At 43.5% G+C, this 24,909-nt stretch overlaps 1 protein-coding gene across 8 annotated transcripts in view; it reads left to right on the plus strand.

The window, feature by feature from the left end:
- Positions 1-24,909, plus strand: part of COBL (cordon-bleu WH2 repeat protein) — a 261,221-nt gene that overhangs the window by 106,268 nt on the left and 130,044 nt on the right. For 6 of the 8 annotated variants that reach the window (XM_030871313.3, XM_030871312.3, XM_030871319.3 and 3 more), the window contains exons 5-6: positions 2,267-2,364; positions 6,392-6,466. In XM_030871313.3, coding sequence (XP_030727173.2) covers positions 2,267-2,364; positions 6,392-6,466 — 173 coding nt within the window. The remainder of the gene's footprint in view (positions 1-2,266; positions 2,365-6,391; positions 6,467-24,909) is intronic. The other 2 variants (XM_030871314.3, XM_030871320.3) reach the window with 1 other exon arrangement.

The raw sequence follows: 24,909 nt of genomic DNA on the forward strand, positions 1-24,909 counted from the left end.
TTGGGGCCCAGCTCAGAGCCGGGCAGCTGTGGGCTGTGGCCTCTCGGTCCCCTTGGGGCGGCTCTGTGCCCCGAGCCCGAGCCTCAGTCCTGGGGCTGGTGACCAGCCCCTCCCCCTGTCCAGGAAGAGAAACGAGAGGCTGAATCTCTGATCCAGTCTCACCGTGGTGTGGCTGGCACAACGGCCTGTGTGCCAGTGATGTGTTCTCGCTCCCTCATCTCTCAGGCACTGTCATATCCTGCACTTGCTACATCAGTGTCACATAGCAGTCAATTCTAGAAACATCAGAGGTACAAACATACACGTTGGTGCATACTTTTGTCCACATATAGCTTTACTCTGCGGCACAGAATATTTTGCTACAGGCTCTGGGCCTAACAGAGGGTTTTGGTGCAATTAACTGTGAACCCTACGTGCACGCGTGTTTCCGGGGGGATGCATGTCTCACCACTGAAGCCGGTCCCCTCGCTGGTTTGGATGTCATGTGATGTGGGGACCGCTGATTGGCCTGGCTGAGCCACCTGCATGAAGCTGAGAGGCCTGGTTCCTGGGACTAAAACCGGAGCCTTTGCCACTGACAGAATGCAGGGATTCAGGGGCTTGGTTTTTGCTTCACTGGGAGGACAGTATTACGTTAATGCATGTCACAAAGGCTCCGACTTCCGCGTCTGCCTTCTCGAGTTGGAATATGAAATTCTTGCTTAGCAGATGAGCAGCCCACCGATATTTACCTGGTTTGGGTTGGTATCTTGGTGGCAGAGTTTGTAAACTCCAGTCCACATTTTTCCACCAGTGGTTTGGTGGTCCAGCAGTTGGCAGCGGTGTGGGGAAATTAATTTTTCAGTCCTTCAGCAACACCTCAACATCTTTTCTTCTGGCCGTATCTGTGTGCCTTGGAAGACAAGAACAGGATGAGCGGATGACAAAGGCCTGGCGTGGCCTTCGGAGTGTCATCGATCAATGAATAACGGTCACAATGGTTGTGGTGGCACTGAGGGTGCCAGGCTTGGTCATCTGAGTCATCTTCAATCTGCAGATGGGGGAACTGAGGCCCAGTACGCCCCCACGACGGCGTCCTTAAGCTCTACTCTGCTGGCTCTCAAGTGTGGTCCCCACCGCTTAAGCATCCCAAGGTGGGGGGTGCTTGTTGAGTGAGGAATGCTGGGCCCCATGCCCAGAGTCTCCCATGTGGGCGTCTGGTGCGGCCCGAGGTCCCAGGGATGCCGCTGCCCCCAGTTCTGCCTTGCCCTGGAGACCGTGGCCCTTGGCTGCGTCGTCACCATCCCGACTGGCCTGGGCTTTGGTGCCCCATCGGGAACTCCAGAGCATCCTTTCTAGCCCGAAAATCCCGCTGAAGAAAACTCCCGGAAATGGAGAAGATTGAGGAGTTAGAAGTCAAGAATAAAAAAAAAAACAACAGAAGAAAAAACAGGTCCCCTAGAGAATGTAATGAAAAAGGAAAACATCCTGTTTGAGGTAGAGGAAGAAAAATCTGGGGACATGGGTCATGGAGGAGCTAACTTGGTTATTTCAGATGTCCCCTGGGTAAACCATCACTGTTACTCCACGTTCTGGAAAGGAGTGGGCTCCTCAAGCCAGGAAGCTGTTGATGTAGTTTATTTAGTTTGCGTTTTTACCGCCACCCTCATAATTCTTAAAGCAGATGTTTAGCACAGGTGCCGCAGTCCCGAGAGCCGTGCTGTCCGGTCTGATGGTCACAAACCAGGCATGGCCGTCAGGCACGAGGCATGTGGCTGGTGCAAGCTGAGATGTGCCGTGATGTGCACAGTGCATTTTGAAGGCTTAGTACCAAAACGAATGTAAAACACCTCATTAATAATGTTATATGGATTATGTGATGGAATACTAATATTTTAGATCTATTGGGTTAAATAAAACATTATTAAAATCAATTTCACCTGGTTCTTTTTGGTGCAACTGTTGGAAAATGCAAAATTACGTATGTAGTCCCTTTATTTTTTGTTGCACAATACTGCCCTAGAACTTCTGGATTTATTCGGGGTTTTTTTGTTTTGTTTTGTTTTGTTTTTACAGTACTAAAGATTATAAGAACCTTTAGAGATTTCCTAAACCCAACTGGAGGCTCTGGGTGGCTCAGAACGCTTTGAGAGAAATAGTTTTGCTCTCTTATAAGAACTAAAGTTTAAGACTAGAGTAAAAAAAATCATTTGTTGATATTTTTAAAGTACTTAATCTAATGTTTCATATGCTGAAAAATAACTTAGTACTTTTTTTTTTTCCCCAGAAACCTTTAGAAAATCATCACTTGGCAACGGTGAGACAGATAAAGAGAAGAAAAAAATTCTGGGATTTTTCAAAGTTAATAAAAGAAGCGATAGTAAGGTAATTGATTCAGTATCAAATATCAATCAAATTGACCTATGATTCTGCATTCTGTACAGACAGTTTGTTGAGATGTTTGTCCTCAGCCTCTCTTGGAATTTGTCTAAATACACGTAGGAGTCCTCACTCCTTCAGGGAGTAGGGTGCGTGTCGTGTCAGTATGCACAAATGCCTCTCATATCCCACACTTGATTCCTAAAACAGTGGTCTTGGGTGATGGTGTTTAATTCACCAGCAGATCACGAAGCCATGCACCCTCTCTGCTGGTACCTGCACAGTCCTGGAAGGAGGTTGAAGCTCAGTAAACAGCCTCTGGATGGATGGATAAGTGAATGCATGGTACGGTTAAGTTTATATAAATACCCAGTATCCCAAATGAACCAAATCTTCAGAACTTGTACAACCTGGTGCAGCCTCAAGGAGCTGCCCAGGGGCCGCTTTGTGGAGAAGAACATGAGTTGTTGAGTGGGTCCATTTGCCAGTAAATTTTAGATGTTCCCTGCTCCTCCCCATATGATTTGGGAACATGCTGAATAAGTTAATTTTATTGATCTGGTTGGTCTTAGTTAATAAATCCTAAAACCGTAATTTGGGTCCAGTGTTATAAAGTCATAGTACAGAGAGTAAAAATGAACACGTTTAAAATCATCTTTGAACCCTCAAGCTATACAGGCCTTCTAACTACCAAGAAAGGGAAATGCTTGTGATCTCTATTGCGTTGGTTGAAAAAGGTTTATTTTGCTGGGTCAAGTATTTTCTCTTAACTGGTAGATGGCACTAAAAAAGACAGAACCATCGTGGGGAACGTTAGTCTTTAATCCGCCAGCTGGGTTTGGAAGCGTCCGCCGTCCACGGAGCGGTAGAAGAGGCGTGAGTAGGGTGGACGCACGTTGGTCCAGAGCCCTCTCTGCCCATTGCATGGCCCTTGCATCTGTGCACCAGCCTGCACGTGTCCTGACCTTCCGGAGCCCACGGGGTCAGAATTACCATCCACCCCGTGTTCCTGATGAGGACGCTGGGGCCCAAAGAAATAAACTTGCTCAGGGTCCTGGGGTTAGATCCCGGGTCAGCTTGTGGTTCGGAGGTGAGAGGTCAGTGAGAACGCTGGGTGGAAGCTGGCAGCCCAGAGAGAAGTCGCCACCTGAACTAGTGAGGGGTCCCTGTCCTCAGGAGACTCTGCCAAACTCCAGTGCATTGCTCCTGACCACCTGATGCTTTGATTGTGGATTCTTGATCCTCTGTCTTATTACTGATTGTGTGCGTTTCCCCCTGCTTCCATGTGTCCTTTGAAAATCTCTGCTCCGTGTGTGTCTCTACTTAAGATCTTCTGTGCCCTCACCCCACCATCCTGTCCCCCTCCTCTTCCCTCCTCCGCCATCCTTTCCTTTCCTGCCAGAATTCCTTGAAATTACAGATTCAGTTTCACATTTGAATTTCCCTTCACTCTATTAATGTTGGGTTTCTGGTTCCTGTCATCTTTTTAAAAATATTTTATTGAAGTAGAGTTGATTTACAGTGCTGTGTTAATTTCTGCTGTACAGCAAAGTGACTCAGTTATATATACATATATTCTGTTTCATATTCTTTCCCATTATGGTTTATCACAGGATATTGAATATAGTTCCCTGTGCTGTACAGTAGGACCTTGTTATTTATCCATCCTATATAATATAGTTTGCATCTGCTAATCCCAAACTCCGACTGCATCCTTCCCCCACCCCTTGGCAACCACAAGTCTGTTCTCTATGTCTGTGAGGCTGTTTCTGTTTCATAGATAGGTTGGTTTGTATCATACTTCAGATGCCACGTATAAGCGATATCATATGATATTTGTCTCTGTCTGACTTACTTCACTTAGTATGATAATCTCTAGGTCCATCCATGTTGCTGCAAATGGCATGCTTTTATTCTTTTTAATGGCGGGGTAATATGCTTCCTGACATTTGAGGTCAGTTTGCTGGGACTGCAGGCACCACTGGCCTCTTTGGTTCTCACTATTCTAATTCACAGAAAATCTACCCTTTCCTCACACCAAGATCTCAAGAGCCCTTCTTCTTGTATCTTCCTGCTTTTGAGACACGAAACTGCCAGCGCAGTCAGTAGGCAATCTAGAAATGCCTTTGTTTCAAGCAGCATAAGAGCCGAGTGCATGTGATGGTCTAGCAGAGCATTCTCCAGGAGAGTCTGAAACACCTGTGAAAACGCCACAGATGGTGAGGAAGCCTGGTCTGGGGGTCCCAGGGGCCTTCCCTCCGCCCCACCCCATCTTTCTTCGGTCTTAGACTGGCTAGAAGCGTTTTTCCTTTCTCATACACCTCATCTTTCCCTCTCATTTATTTTATTTTATTTTGCCCTCAACTGCCCTTCTACAGTCGTAACCTTCCTGGATTATTTGTTGTTTGGGGCATTAACCTTTTCCTTCCTTGTTTCTCTCTGTTTTTATTGTTGGAGGTGCTGTGCTAAACGCACCCTCCTTTCATCTTCTATAAACCTGGCGAGAGAGGCCTTATCAACCCCATTTTACAGGTGGAGAAGCCCAGGCTGCACATTCTGAGCAAATCCCAGGGCTAGTGTTGCCAGAATTCAGACCCGCCTGTCTTTCCGGAGCCGTGGCTCTCACCGTCCACACACTGTACGCTGCCTGGCAAGCCTGGGTCTCAGGTTTTCTTCATTAATAGCAGGAGGGTTTGGAGTGAATTATTTCTTTTATTTTTAAAATTTTTATAAATTTATTTATTTGTTTTTGGCTGCGTTGGGTCTTTGTTGCTGCGTGCAACAGCAAACATAGGCTTTCTCCAGTTGCGGTGAGCGGGGGCTACTCTTCGTTGCGGTGCGTGGGCTTCTCACTGTGGTGGCTTCTCTTGTTGCGGAGCACGGGCTCTAGGCGCGCGGGCGTCAGTAGTTGTGACACGCAGACTCAGTAGTTGTGGCTCGTGGGCTTAGTTGCTCCGTGGCATGTGGGATCATCCCAGACCAGGGCTCAAACCCATGTCCCCTGCATTGGCAGGTGGATTCCTTCCCTGGCAGGCCACCAGGGAAGTCCTGAGTCAATCATTTTTTAAATGATTTCTAAAATCCTGTGATGCCAGATAGTCTATACATGTCTGAGAGCAAAATACTAAGAATGGAGACATTTAAAGTTAAAGTGAGTCTTTATTATCTACTTAAAGGAAAAAACATGCATATGTGTGTGTGAAATCTCAATAGAGAATACGCTTAAAAAGATATCATTTTGGCTGAAGTCAATGAAGGAAAGTATCCTTCCTTGTTTTAAAACTTTGGTATTTTAATGTTCTTTCAACGTGATAACTTTGTTTCATTTTGACATTATTTATTCTCCTAACCAAGTAGTTCTGAAAATACCTTAGAATCACCTTAAGATCTAGTGTAACAACTGGATTCTTGGGTCACATCCCCAAAGATCCTCATTTGGGAGGGCAGGGTGTGGCCCAGAGCTGCATTTTCCAGGGCACCTGGTGGTTCTCTGTCTGGAGGTCACCACACCATCAAGGGAAACCTTCTTTTAAACCATGAAGTGAGATGTCATTATTGTTCACCTTTTATGGATAGGGAGTGAGGTACTTGGTGAGTTATTTTGATGTGTATCCAGTCGATCAGCAATGCAGTGGTAAACTGAATTTAAAACGTAGAAATCCTCAAAACCTACTGAATTAATTGGTTTTCGGAGCTAATTGATCAGCTCAGACCCACTGCTGTTTTCATATTGCATCTCTTCTAAGCAAAAGAGATGCTCTGGGGAAAAAAAGACAAAATGGAAACTCACACTCCATGAGTCATGAATTTCAAAACTGTGGTTGTCAGATCTGTGAGCACTGCTTAGGGACTATTTTAGAACAGCTTTCAGGTTCCTAAGAATCGTGGCCGTGGATTACAGCTGTTTATGCAGATGCTGCTGCCCTGAGGGACGGCCAGGCTGGCGTGGTTTGCTTTAATAATTGCTGAGGACAACTGTTCTGTGTGATGCTGCTGTCACCTGGAGATGACGGGGGTCCTGCTTCTGTTCCAGGCAGAGCAGCCCAGGCAGCCGGGGGCAGACAGCGATGAGGATGCCTCCAAGTCCGCACTGGGAAGGGGCTTGAACGTGAGTACTAACACCGCAGGGGCTTCGTGCTAACCTCGTGGGGCTTCTGGCAGCTTTGCACCACCTTCCGGGAAATGAAATTATAGATTAGTTTAGTTGTTTTTTGTTTTGTGGGTTTTTATAAACTAGATAGTTGCACAAAGCGTCATGTGGCTTCTTTTTTAGTTGCCCGTGGTGCATTCAGAAGATGAGGAATGTGTTACTTTCCGAATGTGTTAGTTTCCAGTTCTCCAGCCCCCGCCAGCGTGATCGGGAGGGCCCTTCATTAGCGTAACTGAGTTACACCGTCTGAAACCACTTCCCTGCATTCTCAGGAGCAGCTGATGGTTTTGGAGCCACACAGCCTGTTTCCTAAATTCTGCAGCCCTACGTTGAAAGAATTTTTTAAAACTTTCTGTGCCCTCGCATTTCAAAGTTGGCATACAAAAAGCTTCTTCATAATTTTAAATACTTGAAGGAAAATATTTCATAGCATCTTATAAATATTGACATTTTAAATGTATCTAATAACGTTTGATACGATCACTTTAAAAATCAATAGATACATAGACAAATCACAGAGACAAACTCTTCTATAACAATAAAACATTTTGCATTATTCTTCTTTTTTCTTGACTTCACATTCCCGTACTGGTCCCATGTAAAATTGTATTCTATTCAGTATATATTTTGTTTTTAAAAGTCTGTTTTAAATAGTTGAAATGAAATGTGATACAAAACAAGAATGTCTATCTAAATTAGGTTTCTAAATTTCATGTGATCATAAAACTGTGGGTAGGAAAATACTCTTCTAGATTGAGTTCTTATTACAATTGCAAATAAATATAAACAATATAAATATATTAACAACTGCTGATATATAATTGTTAAGCGTGAAAAGGAAATCTTTCTTGAAAAGATGTCTTTTAATAAGATGAAAGGTAATTTTTAAATTTATTCCATATACCCATGAATGAACATAATTTATGGATAAAACCAGAAAAGCTTCAACATTAATTGTGTGACTCTTTCTGTTTTTATTGGTTTAAACCCTGAGGAAATATTTTGCATAAATAAGTACAAGAGGATGAAAAAGATTACTGCTATAACAGTGCGTTTCAATTCTTTGAAGTCCTTCTGGTCAATCACATAGTGATCTATTATCAAATATTACTTTGATTGATCTTTTATCTGTACCTGACTAGGTTCTCGTTTAATTGGTCAATAGCCAAGATTTGGAAGCCATTTGACTTGCCAGGGGGGTTGTTACTCAATCACACGAAAGTTATTGACTTCTGGGAGGTATAAGAAAAACACTTTATCAAGATTTCTCAGATAATAATTACACTCATTACTCAGAGGCACTTTGTCTTTTTTAAAAATAATGTTTGAAGACATCTCTCCCAAAGGAACAAATACAGTAGAAATCCAATAATATATGTTGTGAAAAAAATTTTTTATTCATAAAGTATAATATACATATAAAGAAGTATTATCATTAAGTGTGATATAGTTTCTGAAATTGTATAAATTGTCTCTAGATACTTAAAGTAAATCAAAATGAGCAATTTGACATCATAACTCTTCTTTTCATTCATGTTATATTTTTCAGAAGTCTCAAGCTAGAATTACATGTGTCCCAGCTACTGATTTTACTAACATGTTTATGTGAGCTAAGGGATAGCAAAGCTGACCATTTTTAAAAATTGAGATATAATCAACATACAACATTGTATTAGTTTTAGACATACAACATAATGATTTGATGTATGTATATATTGCAAAAGGATTACCACAATTAAGTTTAGTTAGCATCCATCCACCCAAAAAAAAAAAGTGTGACTGTGTGTGCTGATGGATGTCACAGGCACTTTCTAAACCTAATATATCATCAGTAAGTTTTGAGGAAAATGACATATTGTCAGTTTTCACTGAGGAAATTGACATATTGTCAGTTTTCACTCACTTTTGCCAAAATAGTATTTTTTAGTGAATGTTAAAAATCTCATCCCAGGGCTTCCCTGGTGGCGCAGTGGTTGAGAGTCCGCCTGCCGATGCAGGGGACATGGGTTCGTGCCCCGGTCTGGGAAGATCCCACATGCCACGGAGCGGCTGGGCCCGTGAGCCATGGCCGCTGAGCCTGCGCGTCCGGAGCCTATGCTCCGCTATCGGAGAGGCCACAACAGTGAGAGGCCCGCGTACTGCCAAAAAAAAAAAAAAAAAAAAAAAAAAAAATCTCATCCCAAACTTTAAGTCTATTTTTGTCAGGATCTTAGGTTTATAGATTTAGCCCATTCGATATATGGAGAATGTCTGCCATATAAATTAATAAGCAAAATGGGCCCTTATTGTCCAATCAAAAAGCCAAATCACATTTACTTTTGGTTAAAAAAAAAAGTCAAGTCATATTTTTAATTTGAGTAAGTGTGTTAGTATGTATCCTCCTGACAATTATCAACCTCAGTTCTGAATCTAAAGGTAGCACGTGTGGATTCTCAGTTTCTCATCCATCACTTTAAAAACACAGGAGTTTAATGCCCTGGACTTGATGCTGTTTTCCCTTTTGATTCCCATATTTTAATGCTCTTTGAAAATCAGCTCTCAACTTTCCTGACAACCAAATCTTGCTGGTTTCCAATAAGAAGGATTTAACTCGTGGTGGGAACTCAGGCCGGGCTGGAGCCTGGGGTGACCGCAGCTCGTCCATAGAAACGCATGTGACCAGTATTCTCATCTGACCCCAAATTAACCTGAGTACAATTACATAATGAGAAGGTCTCTTCTTCAGCTGTATAATCTTCAGCAAGTCTTTCCTTACCATAACCACATCAGCAATGCTGCTTCTTTGCTATAAAACAGACTTAAATCCACTGAGAATGGTTTAAAATGTCCGTGGACTCAATTAGTCTATAAGGCTTATCTTTCGTCAGCCTCAATTTTGGCCACAGATTGTTGGAAAATGTCTTCTAATATTTCACACACTCTGCCAGCAAACTTTGTGTCTGAGTAGAGGATCTGTTCAACTACCCTGAAGGGCTTGACCCCTCACGCCTCTTTGGTTATTACAACATGCCAGGAGTTATTACTTTTTCTACAGCAATGGATGGTAGCGTAAGTTTTGCAGTGGGCATTGCTAATTTGTGTGAGATTTTTTTCTTACAAATGCAGCCTAAGAACACATTCATGACATAGATAGATAGATAGATAGATAGGTAAACCTAGGCCAAAAGTCCATAGGAAATATCCAAAGCATTTATGAGGAAAATCATAAAATTCTACAAATACACAGAAAAGTAGAGTTGTGCAAATGGAAAGACGGGCCATATTCTTAGACATGAAGACTCCACATCATTATGTCATCAGGTTTGTTGTAGAGCTAAGTGAACTGATTACACAGAGCAGTTTAAGGGAAGCAGGAAAATCATTGAATACAGATATGGAGTGGTTTCTAGGAGGTTTGTTTGTTTTTTTTCATTTTTTAAAAACACGTGTGACTTTTACTAGAAATCAAAGTCAATCAAGGAATCTGCAGTGTGGTAGATTAACCATTCACCTGGAAATAAAAGTTTACTGGGTTTGAAGGCCTAGGGCAGGATAGCACTTAATAAAATAATGCTGGCCAAAGAGGACGATGCCCACAGCTGCCACTACCTGCCTGCCTGTGCCAGGCCCGTGCTTAGTTCAATTATCTCATTTCATCCTCCCCACATCGCTGGTGCAGCCTTCCTTACACAGACGCAGAAATTCCCAGCTTCCGGAGGCCAAGTGGCTGCTCAAATCCGTTGATGTCTGCTCATGTTTCCCAGTGTTTTATGTTCATGTTTATATTTCTTCATGTCTGTGATGTCTGATCTATGTTTGAGATTATGCTTTCTTTTATCAAGCAAGTTGGTGATGTAACATTTCTTCAGAGCGCTGCTCCTGTTTTTATAAATTTCCCCAAGCCCTTGACTCCTAGCTGAGTGCAGGCATCTGCCCTTGGGCTGTAGAGCTGAGCTTTTATTCCCAGGCAGCAGAGGGGGCCTCTCTGTCTCCCCTTTCTTCATCTGTATGACGGGCATCACGCCATCCACCCTGCAGCACCGTTGTAAGGATTAGCAATTATAGAGCTCGGCTAATAACTTTAGGAAGCATTCTGAAATGGTGAGTAAACTGGATCAGAGCTTCATTAGAAACTTTCCAGATAGTATTGTTATTTTTCCTTGAGAAAATGCAACTAGTTTCTTATATTTGTAACCTGAAGAGTCAGAAGAGAATAGATCCGCATTTAAAAAAAATTATCCTAGGGTATGTAGGTAGTCAGATAGTAGTCAGATCTTTCCTGGAAAGATTAATTTTATGTAAACTAACGTTTAGTCTATTCCAAGATACATTTTCATTTTCTTAATCAAAGGACCCTTGAATCAGAGTGAATATAAACACCTCACGAATAATTTCAAGCAGTTTTCCTGGAATTTGGCATTTTCCGGGAAACTGTCCCTTCTCTGAGCATGCGTGACATCCTACAGATCTGGACCCTGAGACACATGGAGGGAACGTGGTCAGGGTCCACAGGATGTGATTGGCGGCGAGGTGGGAATGGTCCTCAGGCCTCCGTCTCCATCCTCTGCTCTTTTCCTAAGTCACATAGACAGCAGTATGAACTCTGCACCAGATGCAAAGACACCTGAGCTCCTTTGTAATCCAGCGCACAGAAATGCCACACGCGCAGAATACGGTAGCATCTGGTAAGGTGGTCAGTAATGCTCTGGTGTAGGAAGAGGAGGACCCGAGTTCTTAATCTGCTTCTGTTATTAACTCTGGGATTTTGGGCAAACTGTAAAACGAACTGTAGTGACTGACCTTTTATAGGCCCCTGGCCTTCATTTAAACGCTATAAATTTGACCAATCTAAAAATGTATCAACGTGAGCCATACCAGATACCATTGTGTTGCTTATTACCACTGTTCTAAAATCTTTTGGTGAATGATTTTTAAAAAGCATTGCCTCAATTTAAAAAAATCATCTGGGGCCATGTTTCCCCTGTTCAGGCAGTTATGGAAGGTTTCCATCATCCTAGGAGTTGCTCACCACGTTCTGAAGTGATTCTCGACCCAAAGCCTGAATAAGCTTTTGGGGTCCACGTTGAAATGTCCCCGCAGAGTCATCTGGCCAGGATGGCGGCGGCTGCTGTATTGCAGTCCTGCCCTTAGGAGCCCAAGAAGTTGAGAGGGATGCCACTTTCCGAAAAAGTTATTAAAAACTAAGCTCCATAATTTAGTGCCCTGAGCCCCACGCTCATCAGAGAGCCTGTATTTCTCCCCAGCTTGCACGGGCCTGTTAAGAGTCCCGTCCCAAGTGGATGATAAAGAGCTGGCCCCTCCAAATGCGTGTCGTCAGATCCGCCACAAGGGGGCAGTGTTTGTCCAGACACAGCGAGTCCTGCTGAAACCCCTGGCCTGACAAAGCTAAAATTTGCTGTTTTTTGAGCATTCACAAAATCGAGGGATGAGCCACGTTTGGGATATAGAACTAATTTTTGTTATACATCCATTTTGAAGAGATATTTTAAAAGTTTAGTGTATACCTTTCAAAAACGGTTTATAGTCAAGATTATAAAATAAGTACCATATGGAAAGTTTTAAATGGGGAGTGAGGGAGTCACATGGAATGCCAACAGCCCAACACCATTTCTCGTCACTTTGTATGTTCTCTTGAGCCTTTCTGGTGCCTAAGGCCAACTGTGATGTACACAGTGCTGTGCTTTTTTCCTTTAGCATCATGTCGTTTACAATTCGCTCTGGTACAACAATGGTCTTTTAACTTTTTAAAGGTTGTATATGATCATCCAGGAAGAGGGGAAAGTGTGGCTTTTGTTTCTGTTTGCTTGAATCTGGATTCTGCCTTTAGCACGTACAACTCTGTGACCTTTACAGCCTCCCCTCCCCCGTGTGTGCAATGGGTTTGTCATCATCACTCCCAGGGCTCCTGGCACTCGCTAAGCTGCATCACTCTGCCCCGTTACTTGTTGCTTTTTTTTCTCTGGAACTATAAATAATGAGAGGATCATCTTCGTCCCCAGAGCCCATATTCATTTGGGGACTTTTCCTTATAATAGAGACTTGCAAAGGTATTAGGGAATCAGAGGGTGAGACAGTTTTATGGCTTTCAAGACAACATATGTTTCCACGTTGCTTCCCCAGAGGGTGGTACCACCAGCAACAAATAACAGTACTTATAGCCACTCAGGTTTTCATTTCAGATCCAGTGTCTTGGATATGAAACTTCTATCAAAGAGTGGAAAGGGCGCAGACCCAAAAATGTAATTTAGAAAAATGATCCTAAACTTCTTTGCCTACCTGTTTGCCCATTCGCAGTAGTTTTTAAAGTTTTCATGCCACGTGCTCTCCAACGCAAATCTGGAAACGGTCAGAGGAAGGTTTTGTTTTTAAAGCCTCAAGGAATTTTTATCCAAAACACTGGATTCTTAGAATGGGAATAATATATTCTAACTAGAGCCTAAAAGGTTGATTGAAGGGCCTCATGCCAATACTTCGTTCTCAAAGTGAAAAGAAGAAATGTAGACGTTTAACCTCTTAGCTGAGGATTCAATGTTTGTAGGGAATGAGCGGTAAAAAACGTCCCTTTCAAAATACTGATTTTCCTTATTTCCCTTAAAGCATGAGTATCTATTTTTTCCTAATGTCTGTATTTCTTCTGTGACCTCCTGCGCTTGGATGGACAAGCAGAGATCCGTAGAATTGCAGTTGCCTGCACATGGCTTGGTTGAGAGAATGGCATTCAAGTTGCTTCTCAGACTAGGTAGCAGAGAGAAGCAGACCCCTGGCCCCTCCATGCCCTCTCCACTTGGGGAAAGGCAGCTTGTCATCCCAGTGGCTTAGCCCCAAACCTTGGAGGCCCCCTTTGCTTCCTCCGTTCTCCACGCTCCATCTGCTATCCAGCTCAAGGCCCACCTGCTACCTTCAGAATACATCCCGAATCCCACTGCCTCCCTCTTCCCCATGGTCACTTCTCCTGCTGGCCTCCCCGTGGCCTCTCTCCCAGCCTCGTCCACGGCCTCCTTTCTGGCCTCACTGCTTTGGGTGCAGCCTTGTGCACTTAGCAGGCAGAGCGAGGCTTTGTGAAGGGGGATCCTGGCCAGACGCCTGATGACCACTGCGGTGGTGGCCTCGGCTCACTCAGCCTGAGACCGTCCTCCACAGCCTGCCACCCCCAGACATTCTCCCCGCCCCCTCTCATCCGGGGAGCATCCCCCGGGATTCCAGACAGGGTATTCTGGAGTCTCAGCCCAGACTGACAAGTGGTGAGCCTGGAGCCTCTCCGGGTGTGTGCATCCAACTTCTCTCAGATCCTTGCCCACCTGCTTCATTGCATCCGCCCCAGCGCTGTGCTTCGTTTTCTTCCTGGGCATCTCTTGGCCCCTGAGCTCCATGCTCTTCTTTTCCAGCTTCTCCCAGTTCTTACAGGCGATGGCAGTGCAGCTGGGGCTGCCACCTGCCACGCCCCCTCTGTTCCAAACACAGCAGGCCGCTTGCCTCTCTCCATCTGTTCGCCGAGCATCCTCCAACGACTGTGCGTGTGTTCGAGGCCCTGCCCCAAGGTGACCTGTATCGGGTGCCCCCCGGCCTGGTTTGCCCACCCTGGAGCCTGGGGTCCTCCTGAAGGCCCCACCCCTGGCCTCCTTCTCTCCTGGTGTGGTTTGGGCTGGATTTCTTCTCCCTTCACTGTGGCCTTTGCTGCCTCTTCCCATCTTGTCATACTTTCTTGATGTCTCCATCTGAAATGTGCCCCAGGTTGACCTCGATTCCTTCCTTTACTTCCTGCGGAGCTGATTACAGGTCTGCACTCCTAGTGGTAGTGGGGAGGCCCTAACTTCCCTCTGCTACCCAGGTCAAGGCTCCCCCCTTAGACACAGAACCCGCTGTCAGGGCCTCTCCCCTTTGCAAAATGTTGGTATAGTTCCAATTTATAAAAGTTGCAAAATAAAATAAATAGTCATGAGTCAACCACCCATGATTAACAGATGTTCACGTTTAGCCCAATTTGTCTCATGTCTTTTTGAGAATTTCTAAGAAATACGACAAATGGAGACACAACTGCCTCTAGAACCATAGCAGACCCCTTTCCCTTTTCCTTCCCCAGAGATAACAGCCCTTTTGAAGCTTTTATATTTTAAAAATACAGTAAATGGTTATATGTTCATAAACAGTGCACAGTATGTCTGTCTGTTTTAGCGATGTATGTAATGATTTATTTTCCCAGGTCTGAATTTTTTAAAAAATTGTATTGAAGTATAGTTGATTCTCAATGTTTTCTTTAATTTCTGCTGTACAGCAAAGTGACTCAGTTACACATATTATCTATTCTTTTTCATATTCTTTTCCATTGTGGTTTATCACAGGACGTTGAGTATAGTTCCCTGTGCTCTACAGTAGGACCCTGTTGTTTATCCATCCTGTATATGCTAGTTTGCATCTACTAACTAACCCCAAACTCCCAATCCTTCCCTCTCTCTCCATCACTCCCCCTTTGGCACCAAAAGTCTGATCTCTGTGTCTGTGAGTCTGTTTCTCTTCTGTAAATAAGTTTATTTGTGTCATATTTAGGATTCCACATATAAGTGATATCATATGGTATTTGTCTTTCTCTGTCTGACTTACTTCACTTAGTGTGATAATTTCTAGGTCCATCCATGTTGCTGCAAATGGCATGATTTCATTCTGTTTATGGATGAGTAGTATTCCATTCGCTATATGTACCACACCTTCCCAAAGTCTGAATCTTCACTCATAGAATAAGAAAGGTTAATGTTGAGAAAAAAACAGACAAGGAAGGACAGACGGGAGGGACGGGGTGGGGGGGAAGCAAAGGAAGAAGATGCAGAGTGCCTCACACAGTAATCCCTCGCCCCTCTGCCCCTGCCCGAGCCCCTCTCTGGGCAGATTTCACCAAGGCTCTGCGGTGGGAGCCCAGGGGGCCACCGGACACTTGGGCTACAGCAAGGAGCCAGGCTACGCCCTGCGTTCAGGAGAGACACACACAGGAGGGCCCCCCACCCCGCGCTACTCAGACTCCAAGCGCAAGGGCATCGCGGGGCCCTGGCTCCTGGGTGGAGAGGTGGAGTCGGGCTTAGAGAGAAGCACACAGAGCGGAGGGACAAGTAGGGTCTGCGCTGGGACCAAGTCCGTGAGCTGGTCCACAGGGGACGTGGGGAGGTTGTGCTGCCCGCAGAGGGGAGGGGCCAGGTGCTGCCGGGCGTGTGCGTGTGCAGGTGTGCGCGCGTCAAGGGCAGTTTGCAATGGCTCTAGATTGGAAACACACTGAATATATCACTTCCTGCTTCTCAGTGTCTGACCCTCAGTCTGGGGTGAGAAGGACCAGAGCTTTCTTCTCATCTTGCGGTCGGAATGATGCCCATATTTACCTGGTGAAGAACGTTTGCTGCCCAGATGACACGTTGTGCGTCTATAATTACATCGTAAGCGTAACTCTTGAAGGACAGCCTCCAATGAAGCCTAAGGCTTGCTCGTGACGTTTCCTGCTGGGTGACCCTAGTGAGCTTGGCATCTCCTTTTGGAGGAGACGCTGAGATCAGCTTTCAGGAGGCACCGTTCAGGAATGTCGGCACCGAGCTTCAGACTGAGTTAATTTGATAAACTTGGACAGTACCTACTGATTGGATATGGGAGATAAAAAAGGGAGAAAAAATAAGAAAAATAAAAAGGTGAGAGAGGAATGTTTTGCCTCCCTGGCTCACATAAAATATATGACATAGATATTGATAGATATTTGATCAGAGTATTTGGTTAAAGTATAAAAATACATATTTAGTGATATTTCCTAAGTGGTTTGTCTTTGATATTTGTTTCCTTTAGCATGGTGGATTTCTGTCATATATTGTCTGGATGATTTTCTAGCTTTTTATAACAAAGATACAAGCAAATCATAAATGCAGATGGTTATGAAGGTTGTTTCTTTGAAAATACCATGATTTAAAGGAAAAAAATGTGATTTTCACCTGCATCTGAATCTCCTTGCCATCTCTGTCTTAGTGTGAGGTGAATCCCATGTGATTGAGTAGAGGTTGGCAGAGTGGATGCTAGCATCTTCATTACAGGTGACACAGGCCCTCCTCCATCTAAGTCACCATAATGGAACCTAGAACAGATTCTAAACAACTCATGGAGTAAAACTTAAATAGTACCAAGCAGATGTAATGTTCCTCCATTCATGCTCCCTAAGTCAGGCGTTTACTGGTCTTAGTTGCCAGTCTGTTCAACACACACTACGTCTTAGGTATCTGGCTCTGAGTATTAATTTATGGGGAAAGAGGTTGAAATCTGTACAAATGAAGGAGTACCTATGAACCGTGCAGTCTTTTCATTACCAAGGAGAGCTGTCTTTAAGCTCTATGAGGGCAAGAGCCATTTATCATTATTATTATTATATTTTCATGACTCTATCCCTAGCAACTAGGGCGGTGCCTGGAACCAAGAGGAAGGACCTCATATGTGCCCGCTGAGTGTGTGCATGACATGTTCAGAGTACAGCCAAAGAAAACTGATTTCTGGTTCATTTTGTTACTAGAGACAAACATTTAGTATAAGCAGAGTCAAGTTACACACAGAAAAAAGCAAGTTATTAATGCTTAAGTTTTTGTTTTCCCCCCTTGTAAATAACTTTCAATAAGTTGGCCAATACAAGAACTTTGTTTTTAAACCCCACATGTGTTTATTTATTTATTTTTGGCTGTGTTGGGTATTCATTTCTGTGCGAGGGCTTTCTCTAGTTGTGGCGAGCGGGGGCCACTCTTCATCGTGGTGCTCGGGCCTCTCACTGTCGCGGCCTCTCCTGTTGCGGAGCACAGGCTCCAGACGCGCAGGCTCAGTAGTTGTGGCTCACGGGCCCAGCTGCTCCGCGGCATGTGGGATCCTCCCAGACCAGGGCTCAAACCTGTGTCCCCTGCATTAGCAGGCAGATTCTCAACCACTGTGCCACCAGGGAAGCCCAATGCTGAAGTTTATATCCCAAGTTGCCCAGCACTATAAATTTCATGGAAAGATTTTGAATGATTCCCTCCCTGGAAAGAGGAGAGTAGAAAGAACTTCAGAGTAAGAGGTGCTGTTCCACACTTCTTTTGACAGTTTTGGAGAATTGTTGCTACCCCCTCCTCTCCTTGACCTGCACGTGTCGGTCAGGGATTGGGAGAACCTGGCGGGCATGCCCATGGCCACCTTTCCAACCACCTGCCAGACACCAGCGCTACCCCCGGCCCAGCCTGTTCTATGACACACTGTGTCGGAGAGGGGGGTGGGTGCTCCACGGCCCATGTGAGTCCCTAAGGCAGAGGTGAGAGAGGAACTTCACTTTAATGTTGCTGATGAGTCACAACAGTCTGGATTGTTCGGTTAAACAACGTCGTGCTGAGGTTTTGCTTCCTCCTGTGGAGTAGCGCCTGCCCCACGGGCACTGTGAATGACGTCAGCTGTATGGTACCTGTCATCTGACGCTCTCAAAGCCCCTTCCTATCTTGGCCCCCGTGATGCTACCCAGGGAGCAGCAGTAGCCCCTGCAGGTCCCCAGAGGTGAGGAGAACTTTGCTGTGCTCTCAGGTGCTGTGCCGAGACCGGCATCCCCCGCCGTCTTGAGGATGTCGTGCTCTACCCAGGCTGACGTCTGAGGAGTGAGGTAGACATAGTATTGGGGGGATTTACTTTAGTCTTGAGAAACTGAGACCAGAAGTTAGGGCTCTGTGGTTACAGATGAGAAGGTGCGGACCATGTGCGTATCGATTTGCGGTCAGATAATTCTTGGAAATCATCCTCTGGATGATGCAGAGTCAGCAGGACCCATGAGTCAGGTGAGCTGAGGGAGGTTGAGTCTATTGCCTTGTTCCAGAGTAGAATAAAGCTACAGAGCCATTTCTGAGCTGATGTGGAAGCAGATTATGACCCGGGGTCAAGGGTTAGGAGGTCTGAAAGGCTAGCTGTGGCCACTCCCATTAAGGGGAAGGGTCTGTTGCAGTGCGGGGCATAACACATTGGTCTCTACTTGTTCTACATTGTTAGATCCAAACAGTCACCTTCTCAGATTTTCTACTTAAGACTACTGTTTAAAACGGTAGGGAGTCCAACACACAAAAGTCCAGGACCAATCGGCTTCACTGGGGAATTCTATCAGACATTCAAAGAAGAATTACACCAATCCTTCTCAAATTGTTCCAAAAAATAAAAGAGGAGGGGACACTTCCAAACTCAGTTTACAAGACCAGCATTACCCTGATTCAGATAAAGACACCAACAAGAAAAGAAAATTACAGGCCAATATCCGTGATGAACATGGATGCAAAAATCTTTGACAAAATATTAGCAACGATACATTAAAAGGATCGTGTACCATGGTCAAGTAGGATTTATTCCAGGGATGCAAGGAGGGTTCAACGTCAGCAAATCAATCAGCAGATACAGCAGATTAACAAAATGAAGGATAAAAATCATATGATCATCATAATAGATGCAGAGAAGGCAGTTGGCAAAATTCAACATCCATTTATGATTAAAAAAACTCTCAACAAAGTGGGTGTAGAGGAAACATACCTCAATATAAAAAAGGCCATATATGACAAGCCCACAGCAAACATCAAACTCAAGGGTAGAACTGAAAGCTTTTCTTCTAAGATCAGGAATAAGACAAGGATGTCCCCCTCACTACTCTTATTTAACATATTATTAGAAGTCCTCATCAGAGCAGTTTAGCAAGAAAAAGAAATGAAAGGCATCCAAATAAGAAAGGAAGAAGTAAAACTGTCACTATTTGCAGATGACATGATACAATATATAAAAAACTGTAGAGACTCCACCAAAGAACTGTGAGAATAAATGAATTCAGTAAATTTGCAGGATACAAAGTCAACATACAGAAATCTGTTGTATTTCTATATAGTACTAATAGCAACCTATGAGGAAGAGAAATTAAGAAAACCTATTTACTAATTGCGTGTTAAAGAATAAAATACCTAGGAATAAATTTAACCAAGGATGTGAAAGACCTGTACACTGAAAACTGTCAGACATTGAAGAGAGAAATTGAAGAAGACAAAATAAATTGAAAGATGTTCCACGCTCATGGACTGGAAGAATTAATATGGTTAAAATACCCATACTACCCAAAGCAACAGACGGGTTTATTGCAATCCTTATCAAAATTCCAATTGGCATTTCACATAGAAATGAAAAAAGCAATCCTAAAATTTGTATGTGACCACAAAAGACCCCGAAGAGCCAAAGCAATCCTGAGAAAGAAGAACAAAGCTGAAAGCTTCATGCTCCGCGATTTCAAACCATATCACAAAGCTATAGTAATCAAAATATTATAGCATTGGCATGAAAACAGACAAACAGAGCAATGGAATAGAACAGAGAGCCTATTAATAAACCCACTCATATGTGGTCAATTAATTTATGACTAAAGAGTCAAAAATATACAGAAAGAATAGTCTCTTCAATAAATGGTGTTGGGAAAACTGCAGAGCCACATGCAAAAGAGTGAAACTGGACCCACTGTCTTACACTGTATATAAAAATGAACTCAAAATGGATTAAAGACTTGAATGTAAGACCTGAAACCATGAAACGCCTAGAAGAAAAATGGGTGGTAAGCTCCTTGACATCAGTCTTGATGATGACTTTTTGGATTTGACACCAAAAACATAGGTGACAAAAGCAAAAATAAATAAGTGGGACTACATCAAACTAAAAAGCTTCTGCACAGCAAAGGAAACCATCAACAAAATGAAAAGGCGACCTACTGAATGAGAGAAAATTTTTGCAAATCATATGTTCAATAATGGGTTAATATCCAAAATACATAAAGAACGCATACAACTTGATAGCAAAAAACCCCCAAACAATTCCATTAAAAAGTGGGAACAAGATCTGAATAGACATTTCTTCAAAGAAGACATAGAAATCACCAACAGACACATGAAAAGATGCTCTACATCACTAATCATCAGGGAAATGAAAACCAAAACCACAATGAGATATCATGTCACACCTGATAGGATGGCTTTTATCAAGAAAGTAAGAGATAACAAGTGCTAATGAGGATATGGAGAAAAGGGAACCCTCATGTACTGTCGGTGGGAATGTAAATTGGTGCAGCCACTGTGGAAAACAGCATGGAGGTTTCTCAAAAAATTAAAAGTAGAACTACCATATGACCCAAAAATACCACTTCTTGCTATGTATCCAAAGAAAACAAAAATACTAACTTGAAAACATATATGTGCTTCCATGTTCATTGCAGTATTGCTTATAATAGCCAAAATATGGAAACAACCTAAGTGTCCATCAGTGTATAAATGAATAAAGAAAATGTGGTACATATATTCAATGGAACATTATTCAGCCATGAAAAAGAATGAAATCTTGCCATTTGCAAGAACATGGATGATGGACTTTGAGGGCATTATGCTAAGTGACATAAGTCAGACAAAAAAGACAAATACCATATGATCTCACTTATACGTGGAATCTAAGTAAATAAGTAAACATACAAATGAGCTCATAGATTCAGGGAATGGATTGATGGTTACCAGAGCATGGGGTGGGGAGTGGATGAAATGGGTAAAGAGAGTCAAAAGGTACAAACTAACAGTTATAAAAGTTATAAAATTAATGTCATGGGGATGTCACGTACAGCATGGGAACTATAGTTAATAATGCTGTAATGTATATTTGAAATTTGCTAAGAGAGCAGATCTTAAATGTTCTCATCACAAGAAAAACATTCTGTAACTGTGTGTGGTGACAGATGTTAATTAGATTTACTGTGATCATTTTACAATATATACAAATGTTGGATCAATTTACAACAATAAATAAAACAGTAGCATATTTTCCCATCTGTCTGCACGAATTCAGGGCTTTTACTGTCTAGGATCAATGGCACGCACATCTTTTGAGGACAGCCACCAAATGATAAGGGTAGGCTGAGGTGCTGTAACAAGTGGGTCCCCAGGTTCAGAGGCTTGGATCGGAAGTTCTCGATTCTGCCCATGGGCCTTCCAGGACTGGAGTTGTCCAGGGATGGAGACCCTAACCTCTCAAGGACACAAGAGTCCAGATGCCCACCATCATCTCCCTGTCCATCCATTTGAAGGAATGACGGTGAAAAGAGGTTTCCACTGGCCAGTCTGGAGTTTGCTTGGACATCACGTCCACTCACGTTTTATTCGTGAAAATGTAATGACGAGGCCACGGACAGCGGCAAGGAGCCTGGGAAGTAGGTCTTGGCTGGCTACCATGTGACAGCACTTGGCTTGAAATCAAAGAAGGGAGACTGGGTTTTGCTGGAAGCTGGTTGTCCCTGATGTTACCCCTGAAGTGGGACCAAGAATTGGGCCTTCCTCCCAAGGCTGCCTCGCTCTCTGCTCTTTCCCTTGACAGGACGAAGGGGGAAGCTCTCAGCAAACGGTCTGAGTTCAAATTAACTTGCTGTTTGCAGCACTTTACTCATTTACTTTGTAAGAGAATGTAAGCATCTATGTGAGATTTTAGGTAATGGAAAATGCGTAAACCGAAAACAGAAGCAACAGCAGAACCTTTATCCATTTAAATTTGGTGACACATATTAAGTGTGTTCATTTTTAATTAATACAATTTCAGTAATGAAGTTACTGAAGTTAATTATATTTCAGTAATAAGATATTAATGTTACTTAAAATATTAATTTTCAATTCAATTTCTGATTTTCATTGATTAAGTGGAAATAATACTTAATATTAATTAAATAAAATTCATTCAGTGATGAAATAATACTATACTAGTAAGTTTGGGTGGGGGATTATGTTTATATTTGTTTTAGCATAAGTTTATGGATGATTCCTTCTTTCTTGTTATTCTAGTTATTTGAAAATGATTTGCTACATATCTTGTGACTGTATATATTTAAATATCAGCTGTAATAGTTGGCAGCAATAAAGCAAAATTAACAGTGAAATATTATCAAAGAGCGAGAATGGCAACATTTGAAAGCCTGCTCCACTTACGTTTAGCCTAAGTGATGTGCTCATAAAAGGGCATCCTGCATCTGTGGGCTTCTCACTGGAGACAGCGTGTGTTTGAGAAGAACTTGACAGTCCCCCGTGGCAGCCAGGAACCACCCAAGAGGACAGAACTGGGACCTAGGGTCAACTGTAGCAATGTTGGAGTTTAATCTTTTTTTTTTTTTTTTTTTTTTTTTTTTTGCGGTACACGGGCCTCTCACTGTTGTGGCCTCTCCCATTGCGGAGCACAGGCTCCGGACGTGCAGGCTCAGTGGCCATGGCTCACGGGCCCAGCCGCTCCGTGGCATGTGGGATCTTCCCGGACCGGGGCACGAACCCGTGTCCCCTGCATCGGCAGGCGGACTCTCAACCACTGCGCTACCAGGGAAGCCCGGAGTTTAATCTTATAAAACAAAATAGCGGTAACTCCCTGGCAGGTGGGTAGTGGTCCTCAACCAATTGTGTGCCTAAGAGTCTTGGTACCTGAAAGCAGGCCTACGGTTCTGGTTTCATTCGGTCCATCACTGTGGATCCCTGAGCCTGGTCTGAGTTAGAGGATGCCCACACTGGAGCAGTCAGAGCATCCCCATCTCAGGCCTGAGAAATAGAAATGCCGCAGAGACCTTTACAAATCACCCGAAAAGGATGAGAGGAGATGCTGTTTCCAAGCAGACTTGTACTGCCGATGACTTTGTGCAGGAAACTGCTTTTGATTTTGGAATGATGTCTGCCTTTGCCAACTCAGAAAGTGTAGGCAGGGCCCCGTGAAAACACTCACGGTGATGGGTTTCCAAAAAGGGAGGGGCTACCTGGGAACCTTAACCTTAGTATTAATTAGTAGTTTATTCCAAGTTCTTTCTCTTGCATTTGGTCTGATAAATGTGCTAACAAGAGATGCTGGGCCAAGACGGTGTCTATAAACATGCAGACAGCCCTGCAAGCGTGAATGCTGGAGCGGCTGGTGTGCAGGCTGCCTGCGGCCCTGGAGGTGGGGAGAAGAGTGAGGTGTGGTCCCAGCTCCACAGGACGGGCACTGGAGTGAGAGTCCATGCTTGGCAGCAAGCTACAGGTACAGGACTTTGCCGGCAAGGCCAAGTGATTGCTCTTATTTGACTTACAAGTAACTCGGTGCCGTGTTCTTCAATTCTTTCTCAAATCACCATTAAACAGGGATCACTTATGTCTGCTTGGCGTTTGTCTGGGGCTCTGACAGCCCTTCCTGGCATGTTTCTCTTGTAGCCTTTGAGAGCCGTGATATTTCAGCATCCCCTTTAATCCTACTCACATCTTTATGATGTAATATAGTGTGTGCATTAAAAATGACTTGAATTTTTTAAATTGAAGTACCGTTGATTTACAATATCGTGTACATTTCAGGTGTACAGCACAGTGATTCAGTTATATATATATATTTTCAGATTCTTTTCCCTTATAGATTATTACATCATATTGAGTAGAGTTCCCGGTGCTGTACAGTAGGTCCTTGTTGGTTATCTATTTTATATACAGTAGTAGGTATACGTTAATCCCAATCTCCTAATTTATCCCGTCCCCCCACTTTCCCCTCTGGTAATCATAGATTGTTTTCTATGTCTGTGAGCCTATTTCTGTTTTATAAATAAGTTCATTTCTATCATTTGTTTTTAGATTCCTCATCGAAGTGACATCATATGTTTTTCTCTGTCTGACTTGCTTCACTTAGTATGACAATCTCTAGGTCCATCCATGTTGCTGCAAATGGCATTTTTTCATTCTTTTTTTATGGCTGAGCAATATTCCACAGTATACATCTTTTAAATAAGAATGTATTTTGTCCTGAGATCACGCAATATATGAGTTACAGGTGGCTGTTAAATAGTCAGACCGTTAAGGCCCTTCCACACCTGAGGTAAGGAATGGCCACAGGCTGTTGGGGAGCAAGTGGCGAAATTATGCTAGGGTGTCCGCTGGGGACCTCCCAGGGTGCTGCTAGGCTTAGCTCTTGGACCCCTTTCCACTCTTGAAGCCACATTTCAGAGTGCTGTGCTGTGCTGATGAGTGAACTGGGAAATTGCCCCACCTTATTTTGCTGGTCTGATTGCCTTTCAGCTTGTTTCCAGGCTTGTGACCCCTCTTGGCTGAGAAATTACCCATTGCTGCAATACAGTTATTGGCCTTTCTCTCCTGTATCATTTCATAAGCATATCCTAGCATGAACAAGATACTCTGAGTTCTTAAGGCTTAGGTCTCTGTTAAAAAATCAGCACATTTATTTCTCACTTGTTTCTCCTTCCTCAGCCACATCAGTCATTGGTCAGCATCCTATGGAGACTCTGAGAAGGGCAGGCAAGGCCCAGTAGGTGACAGCTGTCCCCATTAGGCATTGGGTTTCTGACCTCTGGTGTCTGTAGGAGAGGTGTCCATGGCATCCCAGAC

Source organism: Globicephala melas, chromosome 9, assembly GCF_963455315.2.
Source record: "Globicephala melas chromosome 9, mGloMel1.2, whole genome shotgun sequence".
Classification (NCBI taxonomy): domain Eukaryota; kingdom Metazoa; phylum Chordata; class Mammalia; order Artiodactyla; family Delphinidae; genus Globicephala; species Globicephala melas.